The 14,774-nt window shown below is 40.0% G+C and overlaps 1 protein-coding gene across 12 annotated transcripts in view; it reads right to left on the bottom strand.

Annotated features, from left to right (window-relative positions):
• Positions 1-14,774, bottom strand: part of PAM (peptidylglycine alpha-amidating monooxygenase) — a 160,814-nt gene that overhangs the window by 60,213 nt on the left and 85,827 nt on the right. For all 12 annotated transcript variants that reach the window (XM_068422121.1, XM_068422128.1, XM_068422125.1 and 9 more), the window contains 3 exons: positions 14,078-14,165; positions 7,588-7,673; positions 5,777-5,860 (listed from right to left, as the gene is read on the bottom strand). In XM_068422121.1, the coding sequence (XP_068278222.1) occupies positions 5,777-5,860; positions 7,588-7,673; positions 14,078-14,165 (258 nt within the window). The remainder of the gene's footprint in view (positions 1-5,776; positions 5,861-7,587; positions 7,674-14,077; positions 14,166-14,774) is intronic.

The raw sequence follows: 14,774 nt of genomic DNA, 5'->3' as shown, positions 1-14,774 counted from the left end.
ATTGAGGTGCTGGAGAGAGTCCAAAGAAGGGCAACAAAGCTGGTGAAGGGTCTAGAGCACAAGTCTTATGAGGAGCAGCTGAGGGAACTGGTGTTGTTTAGTCTGGAGAAAAGGAGGCTGACGGCAGACTTTATCTCTCTCTACAACTACCTGAAAGGAGGTTGTAGCTAGGAGGAGGGTGCTAGTCTCTTCTCCCAGGTAACAAGTGATAGGATGAGAGCAAACTGCCTCAAGTTGTGCCAGGGGAGATTTAGATTGGATATTAGGAAAAATTTCTTCACTGAAAGGGTTATCAGGCATTGGAACAGGCTGCCCAGCGAGATGGTGGAGTTACCATCCCTGGAGGTGGTTTAAAAGCCGTGTAGATGTGGTGCTTAGGGACATGGTTTAGTGATGGACTTGGCAGTACTAGGTTGATGTTTGGACTTGATGATGTTGAAGGTCCCTTCCAACCAAAATGATTCTATGATTTTACGATTATATGTAATGAGGGTAACGTAATCCTTCTACAGAATCATAGCAGGAAGAAATAAATCTATTCTCAATGAAAAAGAGGGGGTTAGGAGAAGGAGCTGAGAACACAAATATTATGCATGCCTTGTGCAAGAAAAGAGAGGGAACAAGAGAGAGAATGAGAAAGGAGCCACAGTTGAACAAAAATTAAAGAACTCCCCAAAAGTTTTTTCCAAGCTTATTGACAAAAATTATTAATGGCTTCAAACAATGCAACACTAACACACACAGAAAATGACAGAATGTGATTACCTTTCATACAGAATAAGTTAAAAGCGATAACTTTTAATTATTTTGATTCTGGGGGATAAGATCTATATTCTCACATGTACTGGAAAGGACTAAGATAAGAGTAAGGTGGGTTATAAACAACATTACTCTTTGTTATAGGGAGGGCAGGAAAAAATTCTAGGGATTGGGAAAAAAACCCACATTTTTTAAAATGAGATCTGAAGGCCCTTACATGGAAGATAAATCAAGAACAGTGTGACAACTGTATTGCATATCCCTACAGCCCAAACTGAAAGTTGACTGGGTGCCTTTATAGATCTAAAGATGACTAGATTTACTTTTATTTGAATCTGAAGCCTAAACACTTGACGAGTTTATAAAAAAAAACAGACAAATTTGACAACTTTTTACTTGTTACATAACTGTATCTACTATCAACCATAACTCCAAACCAAAATAATTTTTGCTTTCTCAATACAAAAATGAAGAAAGTCAAAAAGAGCAATTACTGTTTTTCTAAGATGGCTCTTTGAATATACCTCCAATTTTTTGGTAGAATTTATTTTTGGTTTTCCAGTTTATTTTTTAATTATGTGTATTTTAGACAAGATACAATAAGGTTTATTTTGATATCTGAGCAAAAAGTGCACATCCAAATATGAATACTTAGTCTGAATTATGAAAACTTCCATAATTTTGCAGGATTATATCTATTAAATTGATTATTCTAAGTCCTGTACAGATATTCTAGGCAAAAAATAAGGAAGTTGCTGCAGGAGGGGTGTTGGCGTAAGATTAAATTTTAATTTCAGGTGCTAACTTATGTCACTATAGTTTCTCTAAGTGGGCAAGGGGATTTTTTGAGTACAAGGTTTGACTACCGAGTTAATTTACTAATAAAAATTTCCGAACACATCCTCAGCTAATGTGCAACAGACGTTACTGATGTCATTTGTTTCTATTTTTTTAATAACCATGTACACATAAGATATACTTAAGAGTGAAAGTGAAACAGTAGAACTCTCACTGTCCCCAAGAAATAATGAAGAGCAGGCTCTCAACTAACATGCAATCTTCAAAGGTTTGTAAATATAATTACTCGTGATTGTAGCGGGCAGAGAATCTCATGGGCTGTACAGGTCCATCTGAACTGTCTCACAAAAATCAATTCTATCAACTTCAGTTGTGCACATCTGCATATGTGCTCCATTTAAAAAGTGCTGGCAACCTAAGTTTATTCCTTCTCCCTCCTCCTTCTCCTCCTCAGTTACCACTATTGCCATAGAATCATAGAATGGTTTCGGTTCGAAGAGACCTTAAAGATCATCTAGTTCCAATCCCCCTGCCATGTGCAGGGACGTCTTTCCACTAGACCAGGTTGCTCAGAGCCCCATCCAGCCTGGCCTTGAACACTGCCAGGGAGGGGGCAGCCACAACTTCTCTGGGCAACCTGTTCCAGTGTCTCACTACCCTCACAGTAAAGAATTTCTTCCTAATATCTAATCTAAATCTACCCTCTTTCAGTTTAAAACCGTTACCCCTTGTCCTATCACTACATGCCCTTGTAATAAGTCCCTCCCCATATTTCCTGTAGGCCCCCTTCAGGTACTGGAAGGCTGCTAGAAGGTCTCCCTGGAGCCTTCTCTTCTGCAGGCTGAACAGCCCCAGCTCTCTCAGCCTGTCTTCATAGGAGAGGTGCTCCAGCCCTCTCATCATCTTTGTGGCCCTCCTCCGGACTCATTCCAACAGCTCCATGTCCTTCTTATGTTGGGGACCCCAGAGCTGGATGCAGTACTCTAGGTGGGGTCTCACAAGAGCGGAGTAGAGGGGCAGAATCACTTCCCTCGACCTGCTGGTGATGCTACTTTTGATGTGGCCCAGAATACGGTTGGCCTTCTGGGCTACAAGCACACACTGCCGGCTCATGTTGAGCTTCTCATCAACCATCACCCCAAGTCCTTCTCCTGAGGGCTGCTCTCAATCCATTCTCTGCCCGGCCTGTATTTGTGCTTGGGATTGTCCCGACCCACATACAGGACCTTGCACTTGGCCTTGTTGAACTTCATTAGATTCGTACAGGGTCATCTCTCAAAACCCTGTCGAGGCCCCTCTGGATGGCATCCCTTCCCTCCAGCATGCTGACCAGACCACACAGCTTGGCGTCATTGGCAAACTTGCTGAGGGCGCACTCAATCCCACTGTCCATGTTGCCGACAAAGATGTTAAACAGCACTGGTCCCAATACCGACCCCTGAGGAACGCCACTCGTCACTGGTGTCCACTTGGACATTGAGCCGCTGACTGTAACTCTTGAGTGCGACCATCCAGCCAATTCCTTATCCACCGAGTGGTCCATCTCTCAAGTCTATGTCTCTCCAATTTAGAGACACGGATGTCATGCAGGACAGTGTCAAATGCTTTGCACAAGTCCAGGTAGGTGACATCAGTTGCTCCCCCCCTATCCACCAGCACTGTAACCCTGTCGTAGGTGGCCACCAAATTTGTCAGGCATGATTTGCCCTTAGTGAAGCCATATTGGCCGTCACCAATCACCTCCTTGATTTCCGTGTGCCTCAGTATGGTTTCCAGGAGGATCTGCTCCATGATCTTGCCAGGCACAGAGCTGAGACTGACTGGCCTGTAGTTCCCCTTCTTGAAGATGGGGGTTATGTTTCCCCTTTTCACCAGACTGCCACAACTTCTCAAAAATGATGGATAGCGGCTTAGCTTCAACCGCCAGTTCCCTCAGGACCCGTGGATGCACCTCATCAGGTCCCATGGACTTGTGTGCCTTCAGGTTCCTTAAATGGTCTCGAACCTGAGTCAGCAGTGTGCCCAAGTGGCCAACAAGGACAACAGCATCCTGGCTTGTATCAGAAATAGTATGGCCAGCAGGACGAGGGAAGTGATTGTTCCCCTGTACTCAGCACTGGTGAGGCCGCACCTCGAATACTGTGTTCAGTTCTGGGCCCCTCACTACAAGAAGGACATTGAGCTGCTGGAGCATGTCCAAAGAAGGGCCACAAAGCTGGTGAAGGGTCTGGAACACAAGTCTTATGAGGGAACTGGGGTTGTTTAGTTTGCAGAAGAGGAGGTTGAGGGGAGACCATATCGCCCTCTACAACTACCTGATATGAGGTTGTGGTGAGGTGGGGGTCGGTCTCTTCTCCCGGGTAACCAGCGATGAGAGGAAATGGCCTCAAGTTACACCAGGGGAGGTTCAGGCTGGATCTTAGGAAGAATTTCTTCACTGAAAGAGTCATTAGGCATTGGAACAGGCTGCCCAGGGAGGTGGTGGAGTCACCATCCCTCGAGGTGTTCAAAAAATGTCTAGATGTGGAGCTTCAGGACATGGTTTAGCGGGCATGGTGGCATTGGGTTGATGGTTGGACTTGATGATCTTTTAGGTCTTTTCCAACCTTAACAATTCTATGATTCTATGATTCTCCTACAGTGGGTGGTTCTTCATCCTTCCAGTCCCTGCCTCTGCTTTCTGCGACTTGGGTGGTGAGGCCACCTTTTGTAGGAGGGGCCGCAGTTGCTCTGGCAGCGCCCCCGCCTTGTCCGCGACTGTCCGCGAGCGCTGCCTGCTCATGGAGGCTCTCGCCGCTGCCCCGGCTTTTCCTTACCTCAGGAAAAGCCGCTGTGCGCCAAGACCTGCTGCTCCGTTGCAGGACGGGCCGGCTCTGGAGTAGCTCCCCTTGATGACTGACTGCTAGCTGCCATTACACAATTCTTATTGTTATTCTTATGCTACTTTTTATCTTCATGTCATGGTAGAAAACATACCTTCAGCTTCAGACAGTTCTGCTGAAAAATCTAGATTAGTATTGCCCAAACCTTGCCAGAGGTGTACAGAAGAGAGGCTGCATGTCACTGGGAAGCTGCCAGCTACAGGGTAACTCCTCAGCTGCATCAGCCAAAGTATTGCCAGCAGGTCAAGGGAGGTGATCCTTCCCCTCTACTCAGCACTGGTGAGGTCACACCTGGAGTACTCTGTGCAGTGCTGGGTTTCCCAGTACAAGAGAGACATGGACATACTAGAGAGAGTCCAAGAAAGGGCCACGAAGATGATGAAGGGACTGCAGCATCTCTCCTAAGAGGAAAGGCTGAGAGAGCTGGGACTGTTCAGCCTGGAGAAGAGAAGGATCAGGGGGATCTTATCCATATACCATACACCTGAAGGGAGGGTGCAAAGAGGACGGAGCCAGACTCTTTTCATTGGTGTCCAGTGACAGGACCAGACGCAATGGGCACAAACTGAAACACAGGAGGTTCTATCTGAACATCAGGAAACATTTTTTCACTGTGTAGGTGACCAAGCACTGACACAGGTTGCCCAGAGAGGTTGTGGAATCTCAATCCTCGGAGATATCCAAAAGCCACGTGGATTTGGTCCTGGGCAACCGGCTGTAAGTGGCCCTGCTTGAGCAGGGGCAGATGGATCAGATGACCTCCAGAGGTCCCTTCCAACCTCAACCATTCTGTGATTCTGTGAAACACTCACTGACAACAATAAGCATACTGTCATGCTTGAAATGAGTGTTTCTTTTTTTTTTTTTTTTTTAATATGAAAAGACACTGTCTCCACTAGTTACAACTTTTTCCAAACACAGATACTGTGACTGACTGGCCAATCACAGTGTATTTCATTTTTCTTACCAGCTATTCAAGTAAGGTGACAGGTTAATGGTGTTCACAGGCATTTGTTTCAACTTTCTTAAAGAAAACACTGAATTATACACGGAAAAACAAGTTTCTCCCTACACTTTAATTATTAATCTGCTTCTTCATTACTTTAAGTCATTTGCTCTATATTTTTTGAAGAAAAAAAATCTGTTCACCTTGGAAACATTTATAGAGATAAGTTTATAAAGAAGTCAAGCTAATATACAAACTTTATTACAAATATGCCCACTGATCTTTACCTTTGTGAGTGGCACTAACAGCAAAATTCTTTTCTACAGGTAATGTAAATATTTTTAATGCTCTAACTGATGTAACTTATAGAACCAGTTTCCAAAATACATACCTCTAAATGCACTAATATCCCCATAGTGTACCTGGAGCACAAAAAATCTGACCCCTGTTTCTCCTCCGACTCTGAATCCAACACCTAAGAGAAAGAAAATGCATTGTTTTCAGAAACAATAAAATGTAAGATGGTTCACCACTGCTGATCATATCTAAAAATACAAATCACTGTAATGTCTTAGAGTGAAGGGGTAGAAAATTTCACTGAGACACCGATGAAGAAAATATTGTCCTGAAAACTGGGAAAACCACTGTCACAACACACGTTCCTGAACAGACTAAGAAGCTAGGACCATAACTTACGTTACTAATGAACAGATATCTGCTTAAAGCAGAGAATTCTCTCAATCCAAGAATATGAATACAAATTTGATATATACATACCACTATATTAAAAAAAAAAATCAAGCACTAAAAAAAAAAAAAAAAAAAATCAATCTTTGCCATCCTTGTAGGATTTGGTAGAACTCTCATTTCTCATACAACCTGTGAATGATACAAACTGATTAGCACTGACTTACTAAGAACACACTGAGAATGAAAAGATAAAAAGGTTTCCAGTAAAATATTTTGAGATGTAAATTAATACTATATGCAGAAAAAATATTGTGGAAATTACGAAGCTATGTTACTTGACAAAAGTAAGAACAGGCACAGAAGAAAATGGAGGAATTTGAAATAATTAAATTGCAAAATATCACCATCATCAAAAGGGATTTCTCTAAACTGATTCTAAAATGAATATTCTTCAAAAGAAGCAGAGAAAGCGTTTTCTTCTTATTCGGTCAGTGAATCCCACTAGATTAAACACTGCCCATGGGAAAGCCAACTTATAAATGGGACTGCAGCCTCTCTGTGCACAAATGTAATATCATTATGAACCCCCCCTACAAACCTTGTATTTATGGACTACTTAGAGACAAGAAAATTATTACTAGCTGGGGTTTAACAGCAAAGCAAATATCAGGCTTCCATAGAAACCTCCAAACAACATATTTTTTAACTTGACATTCTGATAACCATCTCAAATATCATTCGTGCTGTTAAGTGTGTAAATGGATTGTTAAAAATAAACCTCTTCATGGTATTGTGCACTGCTCCTGGTTATAAAAGAGGCAGTAAAAGATCAAAGAAAAAATTTTTAGAATTCAAGGTATTGTCAGACTGAGGCTGTATAGATGGTAGGTATTTGTAGGACCCTTAGTGGTTATCAGAAAGAACCACTTCTCCCTGTCTTCCAGACACACCACTCCAAGTAGCTTAAAATTTTTTCATTGAATTCAGCAAAGTCATCTATCATATAAGAAAATGGCTACATAAACATGTTGCTCAACCGTATCAAAGCACCAAGAAATGAAAAGCACATAAAATTCTCAAGTATACTTAAGACACAGAAAAAATTCAATCTTTAGATTGAACTTGTGCTTTCCCAAACACACAAAAATATTTTAATGCAGTTTCTGTGCTACTGAAAGATATAGTAATAGGACCCTTCCAATAACATGTAGCACGAAATGCAAGATTAATGATATATAAAAATAAAGCATTATGACTGTTATTTCTCCCTTAGCCTTTTTTCCACCTACTGAAACCCATAATGTTATAGTAAACAAGATGACAAAAACCTCCCAAGTAGATTAGCTAGCATAATATATTTATGGTTAGTGAGGTTGATGTTTATACATTTTCCATCAACTAGAGATAATAAAAATATTATAGGAGAATCCTAGATATGCCAGGTGCTTAATTCCACATCCCCTTCTCGTCCTTGCTCCTGTACACAAGAACTTCACATTAAAGGCACAATACCTTTGGGTAGCCTGGTGGGTGGAGCATTTCTTGCCCAAGCATACAAAATGTTAGATTTGTCTTTGCAGGTTCCTTCATCACAGTCCCTAAAAATACAAGGAAAGAAAACAAAAGGGAATACAATTCTTAAATTTTGAAATCAGAAAAGGGCAGGTGAATTACATGCAAAACCTCTAGTTTTAAGATCTATGAAGATGTTTTAGGATTTATGTTGATTAAAAACAGTTCTTTTAACATAGACTCCTTTCCCGGATATCATTGCGTCCTCCATCTTTTTTTTTCTTTCCCTCCCTCTGCCTTAAGATAGTGTTAGGCAAACAGGGTCAAAACCATAGACAGTTCTGATAGTCCCTTCCAGCCTGGTAGCCAGTGATGCAGAAAAAAAAGGAACCTTCTGTGAGAATGAACTGTATGAAAATTTCTAGCACTGTTAGCTCAAGTGCCACAAAATGACAACAGCTGCCACTTTTACACAGCGGGACAGGACTCGTGTGCAAAGCAGAAAAAACCCACAAGACCTCAAAGCTTTAAGTCAAAATTGATATTTAAAATTCATTTAAAAATCATTAGGCAAAAAAAAGGTGACAGGAAGCTGTATGTGAACCAATAGGTAGGAGGCACTCATGCTCTTCCCTGTACTTAATGCAAGCTCACTGCTTTAAGTTAATTTTTATTCCACTGCACAATTTCTTGTTTTTCATAAACAGAAAAATCACACACGCTTTAAAAAAAAAAACCACAAGGAAAAGAAAAACAAACCAAAAAAAGAAGCGTTTGCCAAGTTACAGACCACAAACAGGTCACAAATACAACAACAGCGAGCTCTAGAGTTCTCCCTAGCCTCTGCAGATAACACCTTGCAGGCAACACTAAGGGTGGAATGCAAAAGGCTCCTAGACATTCTTAGGCTCTAGATACCTTGAATCTGCCAGAACTGATAACCCCAGGGCACAGATCCTACCTAATCTGTAAAAGGCCAGTCAGACCCTGCAGCATAATATACCTGGACCACAGCCAAGATGGTGCTGACTGCTGTAAGTGGGTGTCGTCGACAGGATGATATACACAGATAAACAAACTAGGGATGCTGAGGGGCTTTCCAAACACCCACCTAGAAGCCACTTCTCCCTCTTGATCCTGTATTAGGGATAAGGGTTATTTACAGCAGGTATCTGTAACTTCTTCAGTGGCACAGCGTTGCACCACTGAGCACAGAGTGTAGAAGTCATTCCACAGGTGCAGCATACACAGGTATGACTTTAGAAAGCCTCAGCCTGAAACTATTCAGACTACATCAACTGATGCGAGCCAGATGCAATGAAGATTGATATCCAGGCCAAGGTTTCAATGCACTACAAAATGGTACAGCCCCTTCTCTGTTTATTGCTGCTGGTAAAATGAGACCTGGCAAAACGTTTGTACACATAAAGCATGGCTTCAGTCATCTTAAATACTGAAGAAAAGAGAGTCTCACACGGTGTGAGGAAGAGTATAAAAGCATAGAAGACCAAGACTTTTAGCAGATGCAGGCTCAGTAATGTTTCTGTTGAGGATGCCTGAGCCATATATGCCACCTCTCAGAACAAATGATGCTGCTCTCTCATGGTTAACCAGTTCTTCCAGCACATAGGAAAAAACACCTCAGCGGGACATTACTGTGATCCCAGAGCGCCTTTCTGCAACATAGCTGCTGTGTTTTCTTCTGACAGAAAGCACTGCCATAATCATCAGACTACCAAGAGAAAAGGGAACATGCCACTTCTTCCTTTTCATTAATTTTGCTCATAACACATATTTCTAGACCTTCACAACTACTAGTTTGGTCATCTCCCCCTTCAAACATGCCCCAATGGACAAGCAAAACTTATTCCAGGGTAAGTGAAATGTTTCATGACTAACGTGCATACAGCTGAGCAGCTTTCAACTGCTACAATCTAAAAAAAAAAACCATAAGACTTCAGAGATCTAACCAGGTATTGAGCCGCACAGTTTAGAAACGTGTTGAAGAGTTTAGTTAGGAGGAACAACAGCAGAAACCACAAGCACAACTGCAGCTTCACCAGCACACTCTGGGCCAGCTGGCCTTCATTTAGACCACAGGATTTTTTTAGGAGCACATTGGCTATGTAAAAAAATTACATAGGCTGTTCCAAACTTTCCTACTGAGATGCTGGCCAATGGAGGGGGAAGACTGCAGGGGAGAAAAATGAAATACACACATTGCTCTTTCATTATGCTTAAAATATGGTCAACCCTCTCATTTAGCCATCAATGCTGACCTAGAAACACCAAATTTTCAGAAAAAAAAAAACACAGAGGAGATTACAGAGAAGAGTTAAGATAACTGATGAACAAATTTAAAAGCAGGAAGCTAGCAAAAAGTATAAATTTACAAACAAATTAAAAATTTCAAACAATCACTGAAATTCATAGCTTCTTTAAATGCAAAAAAAATGGAGATTCTGAACAGAATGAGTATCACAGACTATCATATCCATTAAAAATAGACTATAACTGTGTACTATACAGTATTGTACTAACAACTAATTTTGACTGTGGTCAAAATCTGGGGGTGAAGGAGGTAGGATAAGGTGTGAAAAAAGAGCTTACTGACTGCTTCTCAGGTCTTTGTTTTTTGCAAACTCTCCTGGACCTTCCAAATGCCTTCTCCTCAACCTTGGGTAAGCTCAGGAGCTGAGTTTTTTAATGGCACTGGGGTTTTGACTGATTATCTAGACTGAAAACAAAATATTTCACTATATCAGCAAGACCAGTATTTGCTATCCTTTTAGGATATTTGCATTGTTTAGGAAAACAAAGAACTTTTCTTTTATTTCTCTATTATACTGTACTCCTTGATTCTAACCAAGACTTGTAAAAAAACATACTTGAGGTGACTAAGAAAAATTATCATCTTTAATTCTTGAGCTGAATGGTGCAGAACATTCTGGGGCAGTGACAATGGTAAGAAACTACACTCAGAAATATAAATCTTCATGCTGTTCCCACTCTCTCTTAAGCAGTGAAATATAAGTATTTCACTGAACCAGTCTTGACATCTTTTGCAACCTTTACTGAACTATTGACGTCAAAAGCTTCCAAAACCATGCTCTCCTGCCAACAGAAGCAGCTAGTCTGATGGAGAAATTACTGGGTGGTGATCTACGACCTGTACTTCTAAATTTGTTTACATTAGATAACTAAAGCTGCCCTGCCTAATCTCTAAATAAAGGCTGTCTATGAATCATCTCATTCACAGGAGCTCATTTCAGTGTTAGGTTTGACGCAGCGTCAGACTTGTCTTGCCAGGAGACTCAGAAGTTTTGAATAATTCCATATTTTCTTTTAAATCATTCAACTGTACTCTTGATTATCTATGGAGAATCTGAATCTTTGATGAATCAGCTCAGGCTACTTTGATTTGTGCACAGTTTATCAGCTCAAGCAAAACTTCTTGTCATAGTGGCTTAACTGTTTTTAGGGCCAATTATGATCAAGAAACAGAAGCAGCTACACCTTTTTTCTGGTGCACTGAGCAAAACCTGGGAGAGCCGGGGGAGCCTACTTTATTTCAAGAAGGGAGAAACACTTGTGCACCCTTTAGCATTTGTTCAGATAAAGATTCTACCACACTGCAGTGAACGTGTAACTTGCAGAGCCAGCACAGGTCCCACAACATCAGACAGCCTTCCAGAAGGCCAGTGGCATTTACATGAATAGTGTGAAGTCACCAGAAAAGCCAGCAGGCCACAGTGGCGTCACAGATTTTGGCTCAGCACTGCTATGGCTACAGGGCAGCTAATCCCAATAGTGTTATTTGGATGCTGTATCTTCCCCTCTCCCATTCCTCCACACCCAAAACTGGTCTGAATAAAACTTCACACCTCAGGGAAATGAATTTTCTCCTTGCACTCTGAATGCTCCTAAAGGATTATTTTTCCATAATACACCTAGTGCACATCATGATGGTATGAATAATAGCTCTGGACTTGATATGTTTTCATGTTCTTACAACTGATTACAAACGATCTGACTAATGTTGCCCAGAATTTTGATGAAGAAACTACAACAAAGCAAAAAATCAATGTGGTATGCCTTAGTTGAATAAAAACTGGCTATGTAAAAATGTTGACCATGTAAACAGTAAGTGAAGGATCCTTGCTAAATAAGTCTTATAGTGGTGTCCTCAAATGTCAGTTCTCAAACAACCTTTCTTTCCCCTAGTAGATGGAAGAGCAAGTGAAGTCATCATTTACTAGTCTGCAGGTAACAAAAAGAATAACTAATAACAAAACAAAATAAAAAACAACAAAGACGTCTCATCATTAATACACAGTCATCAGAATTACTTTAACAAAATTGGGTCTAGTGGTTGGAAGCCTCTAGTGAATTTAAATTAGTAGGAAAACGCTTCCTTTTAAATTATACGTACTCTCTGCAGTGACTTACAAAAATGTGCAATAGTTTCTATACATGTAAACGTTTACATGAACGTATTTACAAAATAAGACAATTATAGATGTATGCATATATATGTATAGACACATGTGCATGTTTATACACATACATACTACATTAATTACATACACATGGATACATAGTGACCAGGCATTTATAAAAGCTTATGTGTGTCAAACAGGCATAAATGTAGATGTCTAAAGCCTGTTTTATGTAGAACAGATGTGACTGTATGTCTAGCCTTGCAGGTAGCCATGTGCAGAGTAAGATGAAATGTGGCAAACTGTTGCAACAACAGGGATGTGAAATGATGAGACACTGAATAAAGAGTTTTTATTTTGAGAATGTAAAGCATATACAACACCTCAGAAACTACACACAAAAAAATTGCAAGATTTCATCAAAACCTGCATATGAAAAAATGGAAATATCAGATTTAAACACAACACTAATTACGTGTTTCATCATTTGACAGGCAGCTGTTAAGTACAGCAATCAAGAACAAAAGCAGTATTAGCTGCCACACTGCACAGACTGCCACTGGTGAGTTTTCTGCTGGGCAACTGTTCATCTCTGAGAAGAGTGATGATATAGCCAGGGAGCTCAAACTACCTGAACTCTAGTCCCAAACCTAGGATTTGAGTCTGATTCAGCTTTGAAGAACTTTATGACTTTCCAGCTTTTGATCCATCTCTCCATATCTGAAAGCTCAGGAACTAAACATTTCACCTACATCTTCGCAACACCAGCTAGATGGGATTTAGGCGTCATCTAGTGACTTCATCTCAACACAAGCACCTGATCAACCTATAACAATATAATTCTATCATGTACGCATTATTTCAAGACTTTAACAAAACTACTTCCAAACATACGGAAACAAAACAAACTACAAGTACAATCTCCTCAGTTTTAAATGGGACACTCAAGATGTATATTGGCCACAATAGGAACAGTTTATGTTGGCATATTGTTCACATTAAAATATTCAAAAAGTATATTCTAACATATAAGATACAATAAAAAGAACATAGAAATGGTGTCTGCTGGGAAAATAAATCAATAGAAATTCTGTGCTTTCATAGTTTTACTTTTGTCTGAACTTTTTAAGCATCTGCTTTTCTTGCAAGACAAGATTACAACATTTTCAATATTAGAACTGTTGGTGGATAGGTAGAAGGGAGATAAAACTTTTGATGAAAGTTTGTTGTATGTTCAAAATATTAATCAAATCATCTCCCAAACACATGCAGAGATTATTCAAAATGCTAAATTCATATTTTTTGTGGAATTATACTATATTATTAGCTCTAAATTCCAGCTCTAGTTACTTTTCTGGTAAATGTTTAAAAGATACAATTGTGACGACACGATTCTTATCAAAAAATCTGTGTTAAAATTGTTCTACAGATCACGAAAAGTCATATAACCTTGCAGTGTCAGCAAAACTACGTTACCTGCTCTATCTTGAAAACCTGGAGAAAACCTGCAAAATTACTGCACAGACCATTCATTTCCACCCACCTACATATTCTCTTCACTTTGGCTCCCCACACCTATTTTAGTGGCATTGAGAGCTTCCCTCTGCCCTCACTGCTTAGGCATTTTGAAGGGCAAATCAACTACCAAACCACTTGACAGACAGAATCTTCTTCCACTTACCCTTCACTCAGTTTCCTTCTGGACACCTGATACATTACTTCTTTGTACAAAGAAAAGCAGCTTACTATAAAGGAAGCCTAGATTTCTTGCTATCCAATAGCATCCTGCCCGCTATAGCTCCTGTCTCCTCTCGCAGACAGTCAATTAGTCATGAAGAATCAGAAAACAGATCTTTTTGTCCACCTTACAGAGGAGTTAGATTAAAAAAATAAACACTTTAAGTGTGGAAAGACTGGAATGTTATACATTTCTTCTTTCTTCAAAATTTTCCTACTTTTCTAGGAAATGGCGACACTGGAAAATGTTTACGTGGAAGCAATTAACACAAGAAAAGTTAGGTACAAAACCAAAAGCAAGTTGCAACTCTTACCAGTAATTTTCAGTAGAAGAGGGTTCATTACATCCAAAGAGTAACATGTGATGGACAATGTCCATGCTGGCATGAGGCTTAAAGTCAACTGAAAAACAAAATGATAAACCAAATAAACTATCCTTACTCTCACCGTAAGTTACCTAAGTAAGACCATTTTGTGCCATTTTCTCTTTAATACTAGAAACAAGGCATGTATGTCTCCACTCATTTATTTACATTCTGCGTTCCACTTACCAGCTTTTCTTAAATTCCCATTCAATAGCCTGTCTCCCAAGCTAAAACACTGTACCTCACTTAGTCATTAAGAAAAAATAAACTCCAAGCTCCCATTCAAAACTGCTGTTCTTCCCAAAAAGTTAAATATTACACACAGTAAATATACCAATGTATGCCAAACCACAAAATGTTACTGCAACCAGTGTAACTTCAATCTAACTTCGAAATTTACACTTGTGATTTAATAATCCTTTTCTACTTCTTTTGTACTCCATCAAAAATACAAATAAACAGTAAGTTACAGTTACAGTTAAGTAACAGTAAGTTACAACTAACATCTTATGCATTAGCTGGAATGGCATCTTCTTCCAGTACTCCAGTATTACATTTTTGCTGCATCTTTCTTAGGACAACAGTTCCAAGAAGGGATTATAATTTATTCTCACTGATACGTCAAACAAACCCTTTGAATGGAAAA

Source organism: Nyctibius grandis, chromosome Z (assembly GCF_013368605.1).
Source record: "Nyctibius grandis isolate bNycGra1 chromosome Z, bNycGra1.pri, whole genome shotgun sequence".
NCBI classification, from domain to species: domain Eukaryota; kingdom Metazoa; phylum Chordata; class Aves; order Nyctibiiformes; family Nyctibiidae; genus Nyctibius; species Nyctibius grandis.
This window is presented reverse-complemented; position numbering and strand designations above follow the sequence as displayed.